Source organism: Schistocerca americana, chromosome 4, assembly GCF_021461395.2.
Source record: "Schistocerca americana isolate TAMUIC-IGC-003095 chromosome 4, iqSchAmer2.1, whole genome shotgun sequence".
Lineage (NCBI taxonomy): Eukaryota > Metazoa > Arthropoda > Insecta > Orthoptera > Acrididae > Schistocerca > Schistocerca americana.
The window spans coordinates 484930047-484955179 of NC_060122.1; the positions used below are offsets into that span (position 1 = coordinate 484930047).

The 25133-nt window shown below is 38.9% G+C and overlaps 1 protein-coding gene across 1 annotated transcript in view; it reads right to left on the minus strand.

Annotated features, from left to right (window-relative positions):
- Nucleotides 1–504: 504 nt before the first annotated feature.
- LOC124613569 overlaps nucleotides 505–25133 on the minus strand; it is a 35253-nt gene continuing 10624 nt past the window's right edge. The window contains exons 3-5 of the mRNA XM_047142284.1: nucleotides 15481–15752; nucleotides 8498–8738; nucleotides 505–1739 (exon numbers count right to left, since the gene is read on the minus strand). Of these exons, the coding sequence (XP_046998240.1) occupies nucleotides 1141–1739; nucleotides 8498–8738; nucleotides 15481–15752 (1112 nt within the window). The 3' untranslated portion in view covers nucleotides 505–1140. The remainder of the gene's footprint in view (nucleotides 1740–8497; nucleotides 8739–15480; nucleotides 15753–25133) is intronic.

A 25133-nucleotide genomic window follows, 5' to 3' on the forward strand; every position in this document is an offset into this window, starting at 1 on the left:
GTATGACAATGCCAAACCACACATGAGTGCTGCGACATCTGCAACAGTCTGATGCCTTGGGTTCTCTGTCAACAATGATCCTCCATATAGTCTAGAATTGGTAGCACCTGATTTTCTTCTGTTTTTGAAACTTAAAGAACACCTTTGAGGAATTCACTTTTATAGTGAGAATAGGGGTCAGGTTGTGGCTACATCAACAAAGTCAGACATTCTGCAGTGATGGTATCAACAAACTGCTCTGTTGTTGGGAGGAATGTGTTCATCAGGGTGACTACATTGAGAAATAAATATGTAGATATGAAGAGTAACAATGTAGAATATTAATAACATTTGCTTTATTTGAAAAGCTTTAAGAATTTTCATACACAAAATCTGAAGGTATTACCTTTCAGCATGGCCTTCTAGTATTTACTTTATTTTACATGCACAAATTTAAAATGCATGATAATGAACAAATTAGTTCAGAGAAAAAACATATGGAAGATTTAATTATAAAATAATGAATGCAACTCAGAATTATAACCTTTTATTGGCATTTTATATTCATGAATAATTTGTACTATAATAACAGATATGAAACAGCATAGCTGCATACATCTGTATGATGAACAAAACAACAGTAAGTAAACATACTGTTATCCTTCCACCTTTCACTTCCATATGACTACATAATATTTGCTGCAGTAAAATATTTTCTCCAACTTGATTAAGTACAAAGAAATATTCACATGCATCATTTATCAATAATGTAAAGTATCACAGATGCTTGCAACAGTTTTGTGTAATAACTTAGGATAGTAATATTCTAATTATTCGAGAATAACATCGAAAATGCAGTATCATTGGCACATGTTACAGTACTAGACAACATTATTCACAGCCTTATTATTTCTGTTTTGGTTTATATGGAGCACAATACAGATGCCTTCTGTGTTTATAGAGGTAACTCCCCTGAGAATAAGTTGTAGTTTATTGGAATTCTGGATGATTTCATTCTAAGCAAATGCCATTTACAGTTACATTCAAACAGGAAAAGCAGGATTGACATCTGTGACTGAATCACCTCTACTAATGTATGAAGTTTGTTTTGTTTAATTAATTTTGATATAAATAAAAGTATTTTTGGGAGCAGTAAAACAATTAATTATTGGTAGAGTCCTTGAAAATGCAGTCTTCACTGGTTGAGTGGTGTGCTGAAAGGACTTCAACTTGAGCATCCTTTGCCTTGATACTCAAACTGTTTTCCAGCTTCCTGTCAAGCTTAAAGCCAGACATATTTCCAAGCCTCTCCAAGTTTCTCCAGGATGACAAAATTGTTTGAAGTGTTTCGACTTTAATGTTTGGTGCTTCATTTAAGAACAAGCACCGCAAGGCTGGTGCAGGTGGCAATGAAGTGAGCCTGAGGTCAGGGCAGCGATGAGCATGAAGACACTGCAGCTGAGATGCATGCAACAATAGCTGGGACACTGCATTTTCTGATACATCAGAACCAAGCTGTGCTGTTATGATGTCCAGTGAAAGGGGCACTTTTTTATTACTATCTGTCCACCGCACTGATGCACCTTCAATGCACAGTGTTCGTAAGAGGGGACACGTTATAAATATGTATGCCAAGTCTACAACTGGAGGCTCTGCATTCCATGAGAAGTGTACACTCAGCTTATACAATTCAGGAGCACCATTTAATGATGCTGCAAGAACAGTAGTGTCACCAGCTAGATCTTCAATATGGCATGGAGCTGCAATAAGAAACATACAAAATTGTTCATTAAAAAGCAAAGAAAAAAATGAGCAATAAACATTTTTATGATTGGAGAAGAGTATGTGGTTACTAGCTGCCAAAAGACAAACAACTGAGCAATTGGAGAACAGTTGAAGGTGTGGGAGAATCTATAGATTAGAACAGAGAGAGAGAGAGAGAGAGAGAGAGAGAGAGAGAGAGAGAGAGAGAGAGAGAAAGAAAGAGAGAGAGAGAGGAAAAAAGGAAGCTTTTTTGAACCATGAGCAATTTCTCTATCATTCAGTGGATGTGCATGCATCACTTTTCATTCATACTGCCTACCTATCATATTTTATCTTAATAAAATAATTAAGAAAGAAATGGAACTTACCTAAAATAAATGTCATGCAATAAAAACAGTGGGAGAGTACACCGTTCTCTTAAAAATATAGCATAAATGATATCTTTAAATTACAATATTCATTTCACATTATTTACAAGACAATTAACCATTTGACTTCTGTGGAACTCTCTACATATTCTGCTACATCTTTACCCAAGTACTGATTTTCTTGCTATTGCCAATCTGTATTTTACATCCTCTCTACTTCAGCCATCACCAGTTATTTTGCTGCCCAAATAGCAAAACTCATCTACTCTCATTTCCTAATCCAATTCCTTCAGCATTGCCTGCTGTGATTTCTTTTTAAAAAATACAAACATTTTTTAATTGAACTGGAAGTAGACATAATTAAAGTCATTTCAGATCAGTATAGTCAATTAATTGAGCTACAGAATAAGAAAACAGAAACTGGGACTGTAATTGTAGAGCAAACACTGACAAATGCTGGAAATCTCAAATATTAGAAATGTTACTCAGATAAGAAGACCTGAAAGTTGTATATAACAATGATCTGGAAGAAAGCTGGAAAAGTGTCATATCAACCATAAGTCATCACATAAACATAGCTTGTTGAAAAGTCTGTAGAAGGATAAATGCAAGAGGTAGTAACAAATGTATCACCACAGAGATCTTTAATGTTAGAATAGACTTAAAAGATTTGTTTGAAATATATCAGAAATGTAACAATCAAGCAGTCTGTGAACTTGCAGTCACAAGAAGAAACAATACAGCAGGATATTACAGCAAATAATACTCTAACATCAGATTGGAAACCTGTCAGATATTTCAAAGATAGTCACACACAAATAAGAACAGGAACAAATCAAAGCAGACAGACAGTGGGAACAGTACTTACTGCTCAAGGGAAAGAACTGATGGACCAATGTGAAGAGTGTTCCACTTTACAGCAGTATTATGTAAATATAGTTCATAAGCTAATGAAACAGAGTGAAACTTTGGCCTTAAAAAAAAGTACAGTTTCACCAGAAACAAAAAAAAAGCTTGTTTCTTTCTCCAAGAGATGAAACAGAAGTAAAAAGTATAATTATATCAGTGAAAAACAAAGAAACAGAGTGCATAGATGGAATATCTATAACAGCAATCAAATATTGCTCATGGCATCTAGCAAAGCCTCTGACATTCCTAGTAAACTTGGTAACTGAGAAGTCTATTTTCAGGATGTCTGAAAAAGATTAAAGCAGTGTCAACTTATAAAGTTAGTAACAAGAGGGATCCTGGAAACTACTAACCTATAATGATTACACCCATCCAAGGAAAGGAAAGTCAACAAAAGCAGCAACAGCAAGCTTCATGACATACATAATCATAACATTATAAGAACAGGAGAAAGTATGTAGAGTACGTCTGGCTTTCTCAAAAGCCATTGGCTGTGTATGTCACACTACTCTCTTTGATAAACTACATAGATATACACTACTGGCCATTAAAATTGGTACACCATGAAGATGACGTGCTACAGATGCAAAATTTAACCGACAAGAAGAAGATGCTGTGATATGCAAATGATTAGCTTTTCAGAGCATTCACACAAGGTTGGTGCCGGTGGCAACACCTACAATGTGCTGACATGAGGACATTTTCCAACCAATTTCTCATACACAAACAGCAGTTGACCGGCATTGCATGGTGAAACATTGTTGTGATGCCTCGTGCAAGGAGGAAAAATGCGTAGCATCACGTTTCCGACTTTGATAAAGGTCAGATTGTAGCCTATCGCGATTGCGATTTATCGTATGGCGACATTGCTGCTCGCGTTGGTTGAGATCCAATGACTGTTATCAGAATATGGAATTGGTGGGTTCAGGAGGTTAATACGGAACACCGTGCTGGATCCCAATGGCCTCGTATCACTAGCAGTCGAGATGACAGGCATCTTATCCACATGGCTGTAACGGATCGTGTAGCCACGTCTCGATCCCTGAGTCAACAGATGGGACGTTTGCAAGACAACAACCATTTGCACAAACAGTTGGATGATGTTTGCAGCAGCATGGACTATCAGCTCGGAGACCATGGCTGCGGCTACCCTTGACACTGCATCACAGACAGGAGCACCTGGGTGGTGTACTCAACGACGAACCTGAGTGCATGAATGGCAAAACGTCATTTTTTCGGATGAATCCAGGTTTTGTTTACAGCATCATGATGGTCGCATCCGTGATTGGTGACATCGCGATGAACGCACATAGGAAGCGTGTATTCGTCATCGCCATACTGGCGTATCACCCGGCGTGATGGTATGGGGTGCCATTGGTTACACATCTCGGTCACCTCTTGTTCACATTGACTGCACTTTGAACAGTGGACATTATATTTCAGATGTGTTACGACCCGTGGCTCTATCGTTCATTTGATCCCTGCAAAACCCTACATTTCAGCAGGATAATGCACGACCGCATGTTGCAGGTCCTGTACAGGCCTTTCTGGATAAAGAAAATGTTTGATTACTGCCCTGGCCAGCACATTCTCCAGATCTCTCACCAATTGAAAACGTCTGATCAATGGTGGCTGAGCAACTGGCTCATCACAATACATCAGTCACTACTCTTGATGAACCGAAGTATCGTGTTGAAGCTGCATGGGCAGCTGTACCTGTACATGCCATCCAAGCTCTGTTTGACTCAATGCCCAGACGTATCAAGGCCACTATTACGGCCAGAGGTGGTTGTTCGGGTACTGATTTCTCAGGATATATGCACCCAAATTGCGTGAAAATGTAATCACATGTCAGTTCTAGTATAATATATTTGTCCAATGAATACCCATTTATCATCTGCATTTCTTCTTGCTGTAGCAATTTTAATGGCCAGTAGTGTACATAGATATGGTATCAGGGCACATGGCCAGTCTTAGAAACTCACTTGTATAAAACAGAGAACACAATGTAGAATTGATATATTTTATACTGCATGTGAATCGTATGGCAGCGACAGTACCACAGAAGAAAATGTAGTCATATGTGCAGATCATATGGCACTCATTGTAAGTAGTGTCTCAATACACGACTTCAAAATAAGAGCAACCGTAGACATAGTAAGTGTAAATGACTATGTAAGTGAAAACAAACTCTCTATAAATAGAAAGGAAACAACCCATATGAAAAAACTTCCAAAGAGAATGACAAATTAAGAGAAAAACTAAATATAATACTAAAGTGCTAACTGCTTCCTAAAATTGAAAATTTTTCTTGGTGGATGAAGATTCATTTCAAACGAAGAATTGATAACTGGAGTTGACAACTATTTTGCAGGTCTGGAGGAAACTCATTTTCAAGATGGGATCAAGGCAATGGAACATTGTTGGACCAAATTCATTAATCTACAAGGAGACTAAAGTTTCAGTGATGTAAGTACTTTTTTTCTATTCCATTCCAAGAAGTTTTCAAACCACTCTGTATTTTGAAAAGTTCCTAATTTAACAATGCTACACAGTAAATAACATATAACAACATCATATTACATATTCATGGAGTACTCTTTCCTAACTATACTGGCATAATTTTCTTTCCAAGAGAGCTTTGATGAGCAACCCTCAACACAGAATTAACAACACTGAGGAAAATCAATCCTATTTTAACAGGAAAATGTGAATGATAGACTTATGCATCATTCACTGCACCACATCAACACTGCAACAAGTCAGTCTATCAACATGTAGCAGCATTGTTGGGACAGTTGAGGCTACTGCCATGATGGATACATACTACGAGTGAAGGTCAACAATGCATCAGCAAAAACAAGTAATGAAGAATGCTGCCAGGAAGCAGATTCTGGATTAAGTTGTGCATTTAATTAGTTTTTAAGAGGAAAGGCCAGCATTATGGATGTACTGTTTCTGGGTGACATGATATTCATTGATTACATTGTTATATTGGGCGTTGAAGAACAGACCTTCAGAAATTTACAAGCAGTTCCTCAAGTCGATATAATTACAATGTTCAGATGAATGTATGTCCAAAAATACTTCATTTATAAGCCATCTGCCCTAGTTGGCTTTTGAATGAAGATGAAATTGGTGTAACATTATATCATCGTACTTGTTACTTTACTAAATATTGAAGAAAATAAACATAACTAATACTAGAAATATCAGTGTCAGAAGCAATCTATCTTTAACACTAATGGATTTACTCACAGTAGTATTTAGGGTGGCAATTTTGGGTCCAGTTATCAAACCTACGACAGAAAAATATCACCAATACTGGTCTCTCAGCTCTAACAGAAACACTCACCCTGCTGTTTGTCAATGCTTCTGACATTTGCTCTTGCAAGACTTTCAAACATTTACTTGCAAGGAACAATCAGACAGTAACTGGCAGCAAAAATTCACCCCTTGTGTAAACAGTTTTGTGAGTACTATCCGAGAGTACCAAATTGTCCAAAAGCAAAAGACTTTCACATGATGCCCCTTTTTAATTTACTTAAAATATATACAAAATAAAAACAATGTTCTTCATGGTAATTTTGAAAAATAAAATTAATATTAGTTTTTTATTCTTCCTTTTCCACCCCAGAGAATTTCTGCCACCAGAAATGGAGGGTGAAACTTTAACAAAGCCAGCCACTCAGACCAGCAAAGCACCAGGAAAATTGTTAAATATTAGGTGAAGATTCCAAGACAGACACCAACAGGCAATAAGCCAAGTACAATATGTATTTGGGAAGATATAAATACATACATACTTTCTCAATTTAACAATAGTTATAAACAAAAATATAAATTAATTGTGTGCTTGAAGTGTGTATGATTATTTCCAAACAGTGTTCCGATACATAAATTGTTCAGCTCTGAGGTGTTTTATTTCATTTTTGCTAAAAATTATTGTGCTAATATAGATTAACAGGAAAGACATAAGTCATTGGACAGAAATGATAGGAAAAAATCACTGTTTGGAAGAGTGATCAGGTATAGAAAGTCATTTCCAGTGCATAAAACATGTGTTTTAATGCCTATTGATATGCCACAAAAAAAGGCTGGCAAGAGACATTTACACAGCATCCTCTGAATGTGAACTTGGGCTTGCTTTTTTGTAGTTCAAGTCAAACTGACTTACTGAGGACCATGGGAGGCATTAAGTCACTTGTGACATAGGCTACTAGACTTGTGTGGATAACTGCTGAAGGAAAAAATGTAGAAACAAAAAGAAAGACGAAAAAGTAATCTTAAAAACCATATGTATTTACCAGCACAATAATGCATCTACAGAGAATTTGTAAGCATTCAAATAGCTTGTGCAGTACAATATTTATTTTATCTTTGTTTGAAAAAGACTCTGAGCAACAGAGAGAATCATATCTCCAGTAACACATAAGTACTCAGATCAGGGTGGTACCGCCTACAGGATAGTTCAGTACCAAGTAGTGGCCCACTCAGTGCACATAAAGGGATTAGGCACTAGTAAGTCGAAACCAAGTACAACATTTAGCATTCACATTTCCACAAGTCACAAGGTTAATAAAACAAACGTCATAAAAATACGTGGTCTCAGCCTACTATATCTGTAATGTAACATACATGGCTCATGAATATTACACAGAGAAACATTCTTTTACTACAGTGTATACAGCACATTGTCTTATTATGGAAAACATTCAGAGTACATCACAGCACCAGCAAATCATTGCTGGCATGAGATGATGGATGTTTCATCTATGTCTCTCACATTAGTAAAAACATTTAACTTGGTTTCACTCTGGCCAACCTGCTTCCATCAGTGCATTAATGAGTCTCCATGCATCTAGAGTTATGGCATGGAAGCACTGTTGCAGTTTATGGGTCACAACAGAAGTGTGTGTTACAACACAATGATGCTTCATGACTGGAAATGAATAGTATATTATTAATCTTGGGTAAGCTAATCAAATGGCCATCTCAGGCATGTTGACTTTGCCAGATACAAAGTAGCTGGGTTTTACAGATCTGAATGTAATGAAAGTGGTAGCTTTTGAAAAAGTCTTCATTCCCTCAATTCACAGCTGTTGTAGTCCAGAGGAGAATGAATGTTGTGTCAGGGACAGATTGCACCATTCTATGTCAACATGCTATAGTCAATAGTAACAGGGCTAGTGAGTATTTGAGGAGACCATACAGTAACAGCAGTAGCCAACTTTACTCCTGATGGAAAGGACAGAAATAATCATAAAAAAAAAGAAAAAAGGCCACGACTTCTTGCATCATATGGTTACAGAATTCCCTGTAATAAGTCTCCTACTGTTTGTCTTTGAGTCTGTTCTATTTTATTTTCCATTTTCTAAGAACTGTTTTACATAATGTTTATTATAGATTACATTTGCTATTAATTTTCTTTTTTGAAACAGGAAAAGGGGGAAAAGACAGATAATAGTTTTACTTACAGCGTCTACCATCAATTGTTGGATCCCTGTAGGTATAAAAATCAGACATGGCAGCATTGCTGTGGTAAAAACGTAACTGCAGCTCATGGAGTGGCAGCTTTGACAGAACGCGAGTGAGATCTGCAGACGCTGTGTTCATGATGCGAGGCTGCACCAACCGCAACCTCTGTATGTGTGGGCAAGCATCGGTGACTGCAGCAATCTGTGAGATTGAAGGCCTCACCAGTGTTGCTTCTGTCAGCTAAAGAACAGAAACATTTCATTTGGGCATGACTACTTTGGATCATAAATCTATAAGGGCAAATAATTTAAGTAACATGCACATGGACGATAAATAGTTTGGACAAGAAGAGAATAGAAGCTTTCAAAATGTGGTGCTACAGAAGAATGTTGAATATTAGGTGGGTAGATCACATAACTAATGATGAAGTATTGAATATAATTGGGGAGAAGAGGAGTATGTGGCACAACTTGACAAAAAGAAGGGACCGGTTAGTAGGACATGTACTGAGGCATCAAGGGATCACAAATTTAGCATTGGAGGGCAGCGTGGAGGGTAAAAATCGTAGAGGGAGACCAAGAGATGAATACACTAAGCAGATTCAGAAGGATGTGGGTTGCAGTAAGTACTGGCAGATAAAGAAGCTTGCACAGGATAGGGTAGCATGGAGAGCTGCATCAAACCAGTCTCAGGACTGAAGACCACAACAACAACAACATGCAGCTACTTAAGATCTTTGTGACAATAAATAAATAAATAAAGCAACATTAATCACAAGAGTAAAGTACTTAACCATGCTATGCCAAATGTTACATTTACAGCTTGTTGTAGTACCAAACAATAATGGTTCACAGTGCCTTGTAAACTGGAGACTGTTTAAGTTTTTATTATTAGTACAGGATTTTGTAGTACTTCTGCAAAAACAATAAATATATAAGTTAAATATTTTATGAATGATAAACAATCATTTGTCAACATTTCAGTTTTCCATTACCTACACAGATATTGGAATGAAAACTTCATCTTCAGGATTTATAAGTTTCAATTGAGGCTTTCTGTCATGACCAGGTAAAGTAGTCACATCTGAATTTTCCAAGAATTTGCTTAACTGTTGGTCCATAATGAAACTGCTCCATTTTGTTTGAATTTTATTATATACACATCAACATGTTGTATACAATGAAGATAAAACAACACAGAGGAATTTCACCATAGACAAATCCAGAATCCAGTTCTGGTAAAATTTAGGTGCAGCAGTTTTTCCAGGCCATGATTAAAACACTTGATTGAAACTTGTACACCCTGAACACAAAGCTTTCACTCCAAAATATGTATTGATGAATAAAAATACAAAATTGAATCAAGTCACAGACATTTATCCATAAAATTTACAGCCAGCTAGCACTGTCTGTCTGCACCAAGGGAAGTCATTACGGTTTTTCAAGACCTTGTAATCAAACTCTAGTGCATCTCTCCCTCTCACATGACAATGTAAGTTCATGGTACAAAATATTAGTCACCACTTTGAAATAGCAAATTGGTCACTTTAGAGCATTGTTGGTGGTGTAGAATTGATGCGTTGTGATCCTCCACCATTGATGTAACTGCTGGCTGTAAACTGGTGTGTATGTGCCAGTTGGTTATATAGAATCAATAGAAGTAGCACAGAAAAATGGACTGGCAGGGATACATGACAGAACGGAAGAAAGAAGTTATGGTTGGACATGCTATAATAGTTGTTGCCTGATTCATTGGTGTATCAACATGGACTATCTGATGTATCTTCAAGCAATTGTGTATCTCTCACAACCATGTAACATGGTTTAACTGACAATGACCAGAGATGACTGTCACATCGTTTCAATCACATTTGGTTTCAGCTCTGACAGCAAATTACAGCTCTCAGTGAAGGCAGGTCAGTCCTCACCAGTATCCAAGCAAACATTCTACATCAACTTCTACACACATACTCTGCAAGCCACCATATGGTGCATGGCGGAGGGTACACTCCTAGTCATTTCCTTTTCTGTTCCACTCACAAAAAGAGTACGGAGATAATGACTGGCTGTATGACTCCATATGAGGCCTAATTTCTCTTATCTTTGTGGTCCTTACATTAAATATACATTGGCAACAGCTGAATCATTTTTCAGTCAGCTTAAAATGCCAGTTCTCTAAATTTTCTCAATAGTTTTCCTCAAAAAGAACATTCCAGAGATTCCCATTTGAGTTCCCAAAGCATCTCTCTAATATCTGCATGTTATTCAAATTTACTGGTAACAAATCTAGCAGCCCACCTCTGAATTGCTTCAATGTCTTCCTTTAATCTGGCATGGTGTAGATCCCAAACACTCAATCAGTACTCAAGAACAGGTCACACTAGTGTCCTACGGACAAACCACACTTTCTTAAAATTCTCTCAATAAACTAAAGTTGACCACTCACCTTCCCTACTTCAATCCTTACATGGTTGTTGCATTTCATATCGCTTTGCAGCATTACATCCAGATATTTAAATGATGTAACTGTGTCAAGCAGCCTATTACTAATGCAGTATTCAAAAATTATGGATTTGTTTTTCCTACTCCTCTGCATTAACATTTTTCTATGTTTAGAGCTACCTGCCACTCATCACACCAGCTATAAATTTTGTCTAAGTAATCTCGTATTCTCCTACAATCACTCAACAACACAACTTCCCATACACCATAGCATTATCAGCAAACAGTAACAGCTTACAGAGGGATTGCATGCAATGGACATACGTAGTCAGGTGCCTCACAAAAGGCCATTGCTAACAGCAGAATATAAAGTTGCACATTTCAAACATATGAACTGGACAGGAGGAGAGTAATATGGTCAGCACAGGCACTAGTTTGCCCTTTTCAAATATGAAAAGTGCTGAGTGTGCCGATGGCACAATGCGGCATTTAACAGCACCATGTGGAGGGTGTAGTTCAGGATGAACTAGGGCTCAGTCATTCAAGTTACTGTATACATGAATCTGGATATTTATTTTGGCAATCTCAGTAACTAAATGTTGTCCTTTCTTCTACATCTTCATGATGCTGTGGACTGCTGTAGATAGCAACTCAGAGAGTGAGACTATGTATTTGCTGCTCCACATACTTGCACCAATACAACAATGGGCTGTAGATGACTCCTTCTTGCCATATCATGTCATGTGGCTTGTTTGCATGGTCTCTGGAATGGAACAAAGCTGCTCGTTCAACTCAGTGTTGTATTTATCCCTGCGTAATTACCAGACATGCACCAGCTATGTTTCTGTTTATTTCCGATGCTTTGAACTTGGACTGTGTTTGCCATTTTCTCTGGGTGGATTTCTCATAGCATTATAATGGACTTATGCTTTATGCAAGGACCTTCAATATTTTGCATAGTCCACCCTTTGTGTAGTCACTGCCACCTAGTGCCTGTCACTGTGCAACAAACTCATAACTTGCAATTTCTTTCTGAGCTGTGTCAGCTCCCTTTGCCCACATTGCCTGCATGAGTTTAGAGCCACAGTACAGAGTGCACTGTTTATCTAGTGGGCATGGTGGTGGTGATGTCATGATCAGGGAAGTGAGGCACTATCATGAGGAGTAGTGAGCTGGGACTGGTGATGCTTGGGTAGTGACGTCCTCCTCTCTCGGTGGCAAGGGGGACACATGGCTCAAATTTGTGGTGAGGCATACTGATTCTTGGCACTGAGAAGTTTGTGTGTGTACAACAGCTTTCATAGTGTAGAGGACACTCAAGTCTTCCATAACTGATTAATTTGTCATGTGGTGATCTAGTTGTGCTTGGAAGCTGATTCATGGCCACAGAATTAAGCACCCTTGTTGCTTGTTTGCCTAGTGTGAACTCCCACTCCAAAAATCCCACTTCTTTTCTGAAAGAGAAGATCGAACCTTTACAAGTTCCAGGCATGTAAGTGCCTCACTGCCTTGCCTGTCTTGTTCCTGGCACCTTTGTAAATCAGAGAGGAGCAATGCAAAGTTGGAAATTTCTGTCTGTTTACATCTTTTAGTCCATGCTCAGCAGTACTTGTGGATTTATTCTTTTATCCTCCTAGCATCTTTCATGATATTTACTGTGCTGAGCACTGTAACTGCAGCAGTATTGAGCATGTAGTGATGTCCCGGACTTAAACGCACCTTTAGTCTGTTCCAGTGTGACAGACAGTGTGGTATGCTGCCTTAAGGGACACTTGGGCTGGAGTGCCTTCACAGCTGTACTTCTACATGCCATGCCAGCCTGCACAATATTAACCGAGGAGCTGCTGCTTGCCAAGTTATGTAATTGTAATCTGGTAACTGTTTTATGTAACTGCAGTTTTCCTCATTCTAGAGGCCTAAGTGATCAGTAGAAGTCACCACCCAAAAAATTTTTGTAATTGTAATCTAGTAGCTCTTTTATATAACTGCTGTTCTCTTCATTCTAAGGGGCCTAAGTAACCAGTTATTCTATGCCAGTTTGATATCCCTTGTTTTAACAGTGTAATATATTTTTAAACTTGACCAAGTTTTTTTAATTACTATGGGAATATACTACTGTTATAAACTCCTCATTCTTTTGGTTTGTAGTTTATTTAATGTGGCAGTCCCTGGTCCCTATTTTTTTCTTTTTAATGTTTGGGGCTGTAATGGCACATGCCTTAGGGACATTGTATTTGATTTGGTCACAGTTGACTGTATTTCATAGGCACAATGCCTAGATGCATACAGATTGTTTTTAGATATTCCTTACATTGCTAGGTCATCCATCTGATGGGTTCTGTTTATTATTTTTGATGTTACCAGTCAATCTTGTAAGAGAAAAAGTGTATTATCTGCATTTCGTGGTTTAAACCTCGTGCTTAGGGGATTTCTCTCTGCCAAACATTTTGGTGATTCATTGCTATCTTTGACCAATCTAGCACAGTTAGAATTCTTTGATGCTAAACATTTTCCTTTTTTTACAAAAAAGCATGGGAAAAGAAAGGGCCACAGTCCCAAATATGAAATTTGTTTCTTCACTCATTGAATTCTAAGGTTAGCTACAGTGTTGGAATGTTTTCCTCACTGGAGATATAGAGGCAGTGTCTAGATTTCAGTGCACCACTGAGCTGATTCAACATTTAAATAACTAAGGCTAAGCCATAACAGACTGAATTTTAGAATTAAAAGAAAATTGGTATGAAATGTCAGAACGAGAGAAACAATTTCTGATATCAGCAACATTCTCTTCAAACAGCAATTAAAAAGGGAGCAACAGTTTGGATACAAACAACAGTTTAAAGATGGTGTCTTTTATCAAATTATAACTTTTTATAGACAAGTTCATAAACTGGAAATCTTTAACTACAAAACATGACCAAATGTTATGATCATTTAAACCACAGACTGTATATATTTTAACAAAGGGCACAGCTTGGGAAAACACGAACAGGCAGAAGTAAGTTAAATACAATTTTCCATTACTTTTGACAGGAACATTACAAACTTGCCCAACTGGGCTGATTCAACATTTAAACAATCATGAAGCTAAGGCTCAATGGCTGGAATTTTATAATTAAAAATAAAACATGAAATGTTAGGACTAGATGGTGCCTCTATATCTCCAGTGAGAAAATAATTCTGGTGCTATAGTTAACCTTAGAATTCAAAGAGTGAAGAAAAAAAAATTCATATTTTGGTGCTCTGGCTTTTTCTTTTCCCATTATTTAATTTCGTTTTTAAAAAAGGAACATCTTCAGTATCTAGGAATTCAATCCTGTGCAAGCTCTGTCACAGTTAACAATGAACGGCCAAAATGTTTGGCAGACATAAATCCCTTAAGCATGAGGTTTAAGCCACACAGCACAGTAGTAATGTGCTGGTGATGTCATGGCTGTGGCCTACGGAGGCCACTGGATAACCACAGCTGGCCATCAGGACTGTAGCGCACCTACACAGCATCTTCTCACCAGGATTGAAGCTGCCACCCATATGTTCAGTGTGAGCCAGGGTCAACAGAGTGAGGCATGTTTTGCCTTTCTGAGCTGTGACAAATCATGAACTGAAGTTGAACAAAGCATTCTTTACTGTCAGCAGTGTTTCCACTGAGTCCTCCAGCCTGTCACAACCACCACCACCACCACCAACACCACTCACACCACAAAGTGCATCTACACTCTTCAAAATAATGGGAATGGCAATCACATTCCAACATGGATATTCCCATGTTCTAAGACAACAACAATTGTACTCACTAGACAGAACATATACGTTCCTGGTTTGATGAAGCCTCAGGCATCCTATCACACCTCGATTGGCCCTCTAAATCACCCAAACCTAACCCCATGTAAGATTTCTGGCACTAATTGGAATAGTGCAGGAAACTTAGATAACAGTGTACCAGCAGTCTGGTAAGGGATCTTGTCATCAATGAGTGGCTTCAGCTGGAAACTTGTGGACTCTCTTCCATGCTGGACTGACACCATTATCAAGGCCAGAGGCAGGTATTAGCATAATGTCTGCAGCACTGCTGTTCTGCTCACTAATGAACCAATTGGACCCAACTGAGTGCTGTGTCATCCTTAGCCAATGGTGCCACCGAGAAGCAGTACAAAAGGTCACAGGGTCAGCATGGCACTTTCTCAGATGTTGTCCAGTTAGCTGCAACTGCTCTGTCAAGTACTTCCTCATTTGGCATGATGACGGTTAGTGCAACCCTTCCCATTCCTTCTAGCAAGGAAAAATCCCTGGCACTACCAGGAACCGAACCCGGGTCTTCAGTGTGGCAGTCAAGTCACTGACCATTCAGCTACAAGGCAGACTGATGTATCTTGGGGGGTGCCTGATATTTGTCACGTGTACTTAGTATACCTGACTCCTTTCCTTGCCAAATGGCATGTATCAAAGATACAGAGAGTGTCACATGTTGTCAGAGTGATTTCTATTGGAGGTGACTAATTTTTTTATCTGATTTGGTTATTTCATGTGAGTGTGTCCCTCACCGCCAGTGGTAGCTGCGGCATGGTTGGCAGCCCTGCGTGCGTCAGTGGCAGTGGCAGTGCGCCCAGTGAACGCAGGCGGGGTGCATGGCGCAGTGCCATGACAGCGCCAGCGGCTGTCACCGCCGTGTTGTCCAGTAGCAGCTGGCGCAGTGAGGCACAAAGTGGCGACTCCTCCTCCCTCAGCAGCAGCAGCAGCGGCGGCTGCTTGCCTGCGCCTTTACCCACCGACTTGCGCTTTCTGCGCAGCCAGCCCAGGAGGCCTCGACTGCGTCCTGCAATCCAGAACAAATCCATGTGTAAATAACCACCCACTCAAAAAATAGTCAAAATGGTGTCATAAAAACACATGAAGAGAAAATGGGAATAATACTATACCAATGAAGCACTATGTGACTCAAATTTCCTGGATACCCATTACTGTTCATTTTAAATATGCCAGACCTACAGGGGGATTCAGCTGCCCTTACTTATGAGTTTTACACAACCCACAATACCTTCAAAAACCACACACAAGATTTTCACATTCTCTCCCTCACTATGTGCAAACTGTTAGTTCTACAGAAAAAATGAACAGGACCCTTTTGTAGGAAATTTAATGTGGTTAAATTTTATACTGGGATATGTTTTTGTTAGAGGCCATAGTCAAAGTCTATTCAAGAAAAACATACAAAAGGAATCTTCAAATGTGTTTTTATTGAATAACTCTATAACCGTGGCCTAGACTGAAAACGTATCCCAGTACAAAATTTAACCACATTGCATTTTCCACAAAAAGATTGTGTTTATTTTTTTTCTGTATTACTATTTGTCCATGTGTAGCAAGCAAGAGAATACAAAAATCTCATACACAGTTTCTGAAGGTGTTGTGGATTGTTTAATGCCCTTTGGTAGGGACAGCTGAGTCACCTTGTATATTGCTAAATGGCTAACATGATTCATGGCACTCAGTCTCAGTTGCAAGCTGCTGATCTAATGGCCTCCACATGCAACAAAATTTTAATTTTTCAATGTTTCGCATAATTATTGACTGAATTTAAAAATTTTAAATGCTGTCGTAAGCTACTCATTAAGAATCTAAAGTCTTATCTTAAGGGTTAAACGCAGTAAGGCAAGTTTACAGATAGAAACAGTGTACATATATCTTAAGGCAGCAGAACTCTCATTGCACAAATACCCACACTATAACTGTGTAGTGTTCGAGAATGAGAGCATTTAGCAACTTCCAAAAACTCTTTACACATAATAGTAGTAGTATGATATTCCGCCTTACGGCAGGTCTTGTCATGAGTTAAGCCTCTTACACTTTTGTCTGTCCATAGCCAATCTTTTCATTTCTGAATATTTGTCTCCTTTGATATTGTCCAGCATTTGATATCTTCTTTTTCCTCTTCCCCTTTTTCCCTCCACCATTCCTTCTGTTCCTACCTCCAATAAAAAGTCCCTCCTCAAACAATGTCTAATCCAGTTCTGTTTTCTCTTTCTGATGACTTTCAGCATTTTCCTTTCTTCTCTAACTCTTCTTAATACTTCTTCATTCCTTACTCGGTCTTCCCATCTCACTTTTTCCACTCTTCTCCATATCCACATCTCTAGTGCCTCCAATCTTCTTTCATCTTCCTTCCTCAATGTCCAGGTCTCCGCACCATACAGTGCAACATTCCAGATGTAACATTTGGCATGTCTTTTCCTCAGATCTTTGTTTAGTGGTCCACAAAGTAATTTCTGTTTCCTGTTTGAATTCTTCTTTTGCCATTGCAATTCTTTTCCTAATTTCTGTTGAGCAATACATATCATCCATTATTACACTTCTCAAGTAATTAAAGTTATTCACGTGCTCTATTTCCTCTCCCCCTATTTTCATAAGGCCTTTTTTGTCCCCTTTCCTCCAATTACCATGCTTTTCATTTTCTTCTTGTTAATCTTCATTCTGTATTCTTATAATTTTGTGTTTAGATCATCTAACATTTGTTCCATCTCTCTTGCACTCTCTGCCATCACAACCATGTCGTCTGCAGATCTTATACACTCCACTCTCTGACCACCTATACAAACTCCTCTCCTTCCATCAAAACTTTCATTAATAATGTTGCTCCAGATAGATATTGAACAGTGTTGGTGATAAACAACAACCTTGTCTTACACCTCTTCCCAGTTCAATTTCTTCACTCATCACGCCTCCTGTTCTTACTCTTGCTCTGTGGTTCAAATATGAATTTCTAATTAGCCATCTATCCCTCCAGTCAACTCCATGTTTCCTTAGGATACATAGACATAATAAACACATACAAAATTTTTTCCTGCTGACACATCCCACAAAATTAAAGAAAGATAGTTTATTGCTTACCAACATTTTTTGCAGTTTACGCAGTAAAAGTTCAACATCAGGCATAACAATTTAATTTAATGCTTCTTTTCTACCAGCTCTATTAACAATAGATTTTGCAGAGAGTATCAACATACACCACTGAATGGATCTGCAAAATTATATCAATATATGACACACAGTTCAGGAGATATAACACTCTAAACATTGAGATATGTGGAAAACTAGCTTTTGCTTAAAATGGAGCACAAATCAACCAGACTATTCTCATTCAGTGTTTGATCATGTGAGCACTTAGCGACTTCCAACAAACGTTAGACATAATTTAAAATCTTTACTAAGCTGTTTCTCGATTCTATCTCTAAGGTCAGATATGGAATGCTTTAACTCATTTGTAAAGTATTCAGAACTTTTAAGCTGTTTATATACATGGGAGTTCGATTCTTTAAAGAACTGGGAGCTAACTGGGTATGTAACTAACAGTGTGTCAGTTCGATACTGTACTTAGGATCAGAGTTGTGGGGGAAAAGGAGTGGGGGTGAAGGAGCAACTCATATTAGTTCCACTGTGAATGATGAAAAAGATTTCATTCAGATTTCATGACAAATGGCTCTGGGTACGTGCTATGTGAAAATACCCACTACATATTCTGGTTTTCTTCAGTTTAATACTGAATTGATATGTCTGTCTGTCTGGCATGGGAATATTTTTTCTATAACAGGGATTTGGGAGGGGGGAGAAGGGGGGATGGTGCCCTCCATTGTACCTCTCTGAGTATGCCCTTGTCCCATTTGCGGCTGTTACAGATACCATGGGAAAATCAATTCACAAAAGACTGTGACTACTATTCTCACAAATCCAGTAGATGGAGCACCTGCTCTTACAGCCAGATACCAATGATCAAAGCCAAGTTACTCATTCATTTGAAGTGACTTCAGTTCCCAATCAAGGTTTTGTTTGCAATAACAATAAACAAGGCTCAAGGTCAGAGAGGGAAGGAACAGGAGGTGGACAGAGAGGGGGGAGGGAAGGAAGTGAGCAGAGAGAGAGGGGGGAGAGAGGGGGTAGGGAGAGGGAGGAGGGAGAGAGGGGGAAGGAGGGAGAGGGTGAGGGAGGGAGGGAGGGAGAGACGCTGAAAAGAGAGGGGGGAGGTTAACAGAGAGGGTGGAGGATGTGATGGACAGAGAAAGGGGGAGATGGAGATTAGGGTGTGCATCTTCATCATCATCATTCATCTCCATTACGGTCGAAGGAAAGCAATGGCAAACCACTTCCACTAGGACCTTGCCTAGTATGGTGGTGATGGTGTCCCGCATCATTCCCCTATGCTCTGTCTAGGAGTATGGGACGACATCATCATCATCATCATCATCATCATCATCCAATTCTCACACATTTTTAGCAATTGTGAAGCATTGCTGGGTTCACTAGTATCGTATACTTGTATGAGCATTTGCCTATTCATGTATTTTAAGCAAATTGCAAGAGAAAATTCAAACTGTATAGGACATGTGTCAGGAATGGTAAATGGTAAACAGAAAGAAGTGCATGGCTATCGAGAATTTTGACAAAATTGTAGAATTTGAAAGGGGAAACATATTTAGGTGGCAAGTGCGCAGGTGAATATGGGACACACAAGGGTCTTTTGCAAGTATCAGATAATGGGAAGGTGTCATCCACATGTTCAGTTATTTTAATAGCATTTCAGTAGCCATATTTCACGTTCATGTAGGATGATTAGTGGGTGGAGTTCAATGAATATTTAGGGGTTGACGATTAATCCAGGCACTTTACTGTGCTAGTAAGACTTATGGCTGAATGTAGTGAGATAGACATCTGGGAGTGATAGAAGGTGTGCTGTGTAATTAATATGTGGGTTCTTCTGGAATTGAGCTTAAGGTTCAACAGGTTACTCACAATGGGATATTGCTGAGTAAGGTGAAACAGTAGTTAGGATATGAGAGTGAGATGCGTTCGATGCTGGAGGGTAAGAAGCACTTGCGGTCTAGTCAAAAAATAATCTCAACACCAACCTGAAGTAATTTGAAGAATCCACGATAAACCTAAATCAGGCAGAACTGACCAGAGTTTCAAATTCACTCCTCTCAAACAAGAGTTCACTGCTCCATCTCACTCAGTGTCTGGCATTATTGTTGTAGAGGAAGTGGTATGATGTTGCAGGTTTATTGCATGTGAGAGCATACATTTTCCAAAATTATAAACCTCAGCATACCTCATTGCAGTCTCACTTTTGGTCTCTTCAGAGAACAGATTACATCTGTTTTTATCAAAAACAGAGTTCACTGTGTTGTCCTGACAGAGTATAAAAAGTTTTAAGTGGGTCGAATATCACTATGTGAAAATAGTGAAGCTAGTTTTTGAACATAGGTATTTACTTTTAGATTTCCCATTTCAGACAAAAATTACAAATAAAAGTTATTTCTGATGACAACGTCTAACTTTTTATCTGTGAATGAGCAAAGGTACCTGGCATGAGATGCTGTCCAGCACACAGTTTCCCCCACCAGGCTGTTTCAGATTGGCGCACACTTTGCTGCAGAGCAAAAATTTATTCTGGAAACAATCCCCTAGGTTCTGACTAAGCCACTTCACTGCAGTATCCTTTCTTCCTTGAGTGATAGTCCCATAAGGTATGCAGCAGAACTTCTGAGATGTTTGGAAGGTAGGAGAAGAGGTGTTAAATGAAGTAATGCTGTGGGGGCAGGTCATAAGTTTCTTTGCTCGTGTTTGGGAAAAAAAATGAAATTATTGGTTACATATCTAAAAAATTTTACACTGTAACGAATAGTGACAATAGAGATAATCTTTTCAAAAATAATTTAGCTTCATGACAGCCACAACTGAACTGACGTAACTTTAACGCTAAGAAAATTTCATTTTACCCGTGAGGGAGAAATTACTTTTGATAAAGCACTGATCATCTAAGATTTCTGTATTTGAAGCACTCATCTTGATGGTAGAATTTTCAGTTTTCAGGTTAAGCTTTAGCACTTATCCTCAATCAACACAGGGTTGTTCTGTGACCCATGGCTCTGATTAATGAATGCTCCAAATTGAAAGCATCCGGAAAAATGCGACTGTATAGCAAAATATTTTTTTATGTGTGTAGACTGAAGCAGCAAGTGAAAATTTCTACCAAGGTCAGGAATCGAACCTAGGTTCTGAGCTTACTAGGCAGGTGCGATAGCCACTAAACCACCTTGGCACAGCAGTTCACACAACTGCATGGATTACCCTGGCACCCCTCCCTCCTCGATCCAATTCTCACTGCCACCCCAGTCTACTTTAAATTCCCCCTAACACATGAGCAGAATTTCTAAGGCTCTCCATGTCCTGGAATAGCACCTCAGCATCAAACGTAAACGGGGGATCCAGCCTTATGCCCAGGTGTAGGTACTTATACAAATGAAATGACACAATTTTGGAAACTTTACTAGTCTCATACAAACATAGAGCGCACACTACATATTCAGCTTACAGGTCTATAGAACCTAAGTACGGCCCTGTAACTAGGTATCGTAATTTTTTATTTATGAAAATGCTACTTTTCTAGAAATTGTTGGATGATTTTGTAGCCCATATTTCCCAAATATTGAACATAAATGCAATATTCTACAATTTTCAAAGATGGCATTTGACTGCAAGGTCTTTGCTATTATGAATAATCTACAAAATGCAGTAAAAAAAAGAAAAGGACACACTTTGTTATTCTCTATGGATACAGCATGCAGTAAACATCTGTAAGTTTTGTTACTGTAAACCTTATTCGAAGTTCAGTGTGAGGCATTGTCTAATGGAACCAGGCTGTGTTAAGTTTGTGAAATGTTTTTACATTGCAGTTTTATCTTTGCATAATGGAAACTTCTTATTCCTCATGGGAAATGGCAGACATGATTTTCTGTGATGACCTGGCAAATTCAAGCAATTGTCGAGCCTGTGACCTGTATGCTGAAGAACATCCACAATGCTGGATACTATCTGCATAATTATTCAGGTGTCTTTCCCAGTGACTAGCAGACTATAGGGCACATCGTGGCTCAGCTCACACCATTTGTACCACTATTGTGGAGGAACAGTTTTACAACAAGTTTAAGAAGACCCTGAAACTAGTGTTCATAGAATTTCAGCACCTATTGGGGTCAGTCCTCTTCTAGTCTGGTTGATCCTACATGAACAGTTGCTCTACACATACCATGTACACCATGTCAAAGCCCTTCAGCTACAAGATCAGCCTGCCAGAAAGCAGTTCCGAGAGTGGCTATTGCAAAGGCGTGGTTAGGTCCACTTTTCACTCAGAGATTGTTTATGGATGAGGCTAATTTCATGCCAGACGGGACTCTCAATTTTCGTAAGTAATATGTGCATACTGTTGCAAATCCTTAAGCAGCTGAAAAAGTGAGACATCAGCACTGATTGTCATTTAATACTTCAGCAGAAATTATTGGTGAAAGATTAACAGGACCTTGCATACTACCAAAGAGGTTCACTGGTGCAAGGTATTGTCCATTCATAACAAACAACTTGCCTATCCCGCAAGAGGAGGTCCCATTCCAAAAACAGCAGGAGATATGGTTCATGCATGATGGAGCACCAGCCAGTTTCCTCCGAAATGCTCGAGAATGCCTCACACACAAACATTTAACGGGCAATAGATTGGTCAGGAAGGTTCAATACAGCTCATCCCTCCAATTTTAATCCCTTGAATTTTTGTTTGTGGTGATACTTGAACTCTTTGGTGTATGCAAGACCCATTAATGATGTACAAACACTGCAGGAACACGTCATCAATGCCTGCCAGCACATCCATGACCAACTTGAAGTTTTTAGAGAGTGCGTGATTCCCTAAGATGTTGGACAAAAGCATGCCTTACTATGGAAGGACACCTTATTGAGCACTTTCTTTAGTGATGATTCACAAGTTCAGGGTGTATGTAATAGCAAGCAGATTACATTATAAGCTCAACAGAATGTTGTGTTCTGCTTTGAATACTCATTTATTTACAGCATTCTGCAGGTAGTTTCTAACCCAAAGAGCTTTCAGTAGAACAGATGTGTTTGATAGTAGAACAAATGAACATGTGTTAATAGCTTTTAAGACATATCTTTTAAAGCTCTTGTTTACTAGTCTTTTTTCCTTGTTTTGTTCCATCCTACGAAGGGCTGTGAAATATGAACTAGAATTTAAATCTGGCAGCTGTGTTAGTGGATGGAAACTGGAGAGACTTTTACAAGATGTTAGTGAGGATGTCTGGAATAGCACTGTGATGCAGCAGTTAGTGTGAAGCAACTACTAGAGTCCGGCCACCACGTGCGAGTAAGATGTATAGTCTGTTGCTCAGTGTATAATCATCAAGTTTTACACAAAAGTTGGCACCAAACTTGAGGTAATGAGTAGGCTCCATGATGGTTTGAGGTAAGAATCCTTTTAAAGCCCCAAGTTTATGAATGGCATAAAACGTTTGTGGCAGGACGGGTAGCTGTGGAAAACATACACCACCAAAGATGATCATGGACTAGCATCACACCAAATAATGTTAGTACCATACAGGACCTTATTGCCAAAGATCAGCATGTCAACCTTTCAGCTGTAGGAATAAGCTGTGGAAGTGCACAAGCCACAGTCATTGATAATGATTCTTCTGCATAACAATGCAAGGCGGCACTCTGCTGCTTTAACGAGGGAGAAACTGGAGGATGTTCATTGGACAACCCTGGAACATCCTTCTTATAGCCCAGATTTATCGCTCTGAGAATACTGAAAGAAGAATTTAAAGGACATCAATTTGTTGAAAATGCAGCAGGAGATGAGTTTGTGTGCAAGTGGCTGTGTGCGCGTCCCTCTTATTTCTTCGAAATGGCATCAAAAAGTTGGCAATTCAACAGAAAAAAAATTGTGCAGCAAACTCAAGATCCTATGTAGAAATCTGAAGTGGATGTAATTTTTGTTTTGGTTGGTATAATGAACTTTACACAAAACAATTCCAGTTCATACAGGATTTCCACTCATACCATCTCTCAAGATATGGAATACTTTATTTTTAACACACTATGTTTGGCTTGGGTTACAAGCCTTCCACGTGGTTCATTCCAGTTTGACACAGTTTACTCTTCTGTGACAGTCTCTTCATCTCCGAGTAGCACATTCTGCCAATGTCTACACCTATAGGGTGACAATTATTGAACTATGTATAAAATAAAATCGTCCTAACTTCTGAACGATGTGCGTTAGAACGTTAAAACTGCACAGTTGACTGTGGGGCATGATGGGGATTAGCATGCGCATCATGGTTTGGTTTGGTGACGAAGCCCATTTGGGGGACACTGAATCCGCATTTCATGATCGAGCAGTCTCTTCAACCTCAACGGGTGACTGTGTCGTGTGCAATGTCCAGTCACAGAATAATTGGCGCGATATTCCTCGGTGTCACAGTGACTACCAAATGGTACGTGAAGCTTTTGCCAGATGATTTCATCCACATTATCCAAAGTGACCCTGATTTCAACAAGACATGGTTCACACAAGGTGGAGCTCGACCCCGTCGAAGCAGGAGAGTGTTTGATGTCCTATAGGAGCACTTTGGGGATAATATTCTGGCTCTGGGGTACCCAGAGGCCGCTGGCACAGGCTTCGATTGGCCACCATATTTTCCAGGTCTGAAAACATGCGACCCCGATTTGTACAGCTGTATTACAGATGAAGTGAGCAACAATAACCCCAAAACAATTGATGAGCTGAAAACAGCCATTCAGGACGTCTTAGACAGCACCAATGTTGCGACACTTCAGTGGGTCACGCAGAATTTCGCTATTAGTGTGTGCCATGTCATCGCCAATGACGGCAGGCATATCGGACATGTCAGATTAGATTATATTAGTACTTGTTCCATAGATCATGAATACGACACTTTGTAATGATACGGAAGTGTCAGGTTAATAAAAGGTGTCTATACAAGATATTACATTAGACAAAATATTACATGACACTCAATATTTTAATTTTTTTTGTATTTTGTATTTTTTTTTATTTTTAGTGGGGGTTGGGAAATTACCCACTCACTATATCGAAAATTCATCTAATGAGTAGAAAGAGTTGCCATTAAGAAATTCTTTTAATTTCCTTTTAAATGCTATATGGCTATCTGTCAGACTTTTGACGCTATTAGGTAAGTGACGAAAGACTTTTGTGGCAGCATAATTTACCCCCTTCTGAGCCAAAGTTAGATTTAACCTTGAGTAGTGAAAATCATCCTTTCTCCTAGTGTAGCCATGTAGACTGCTATTACTTTTGAATTCATTTGGATTGTTAATA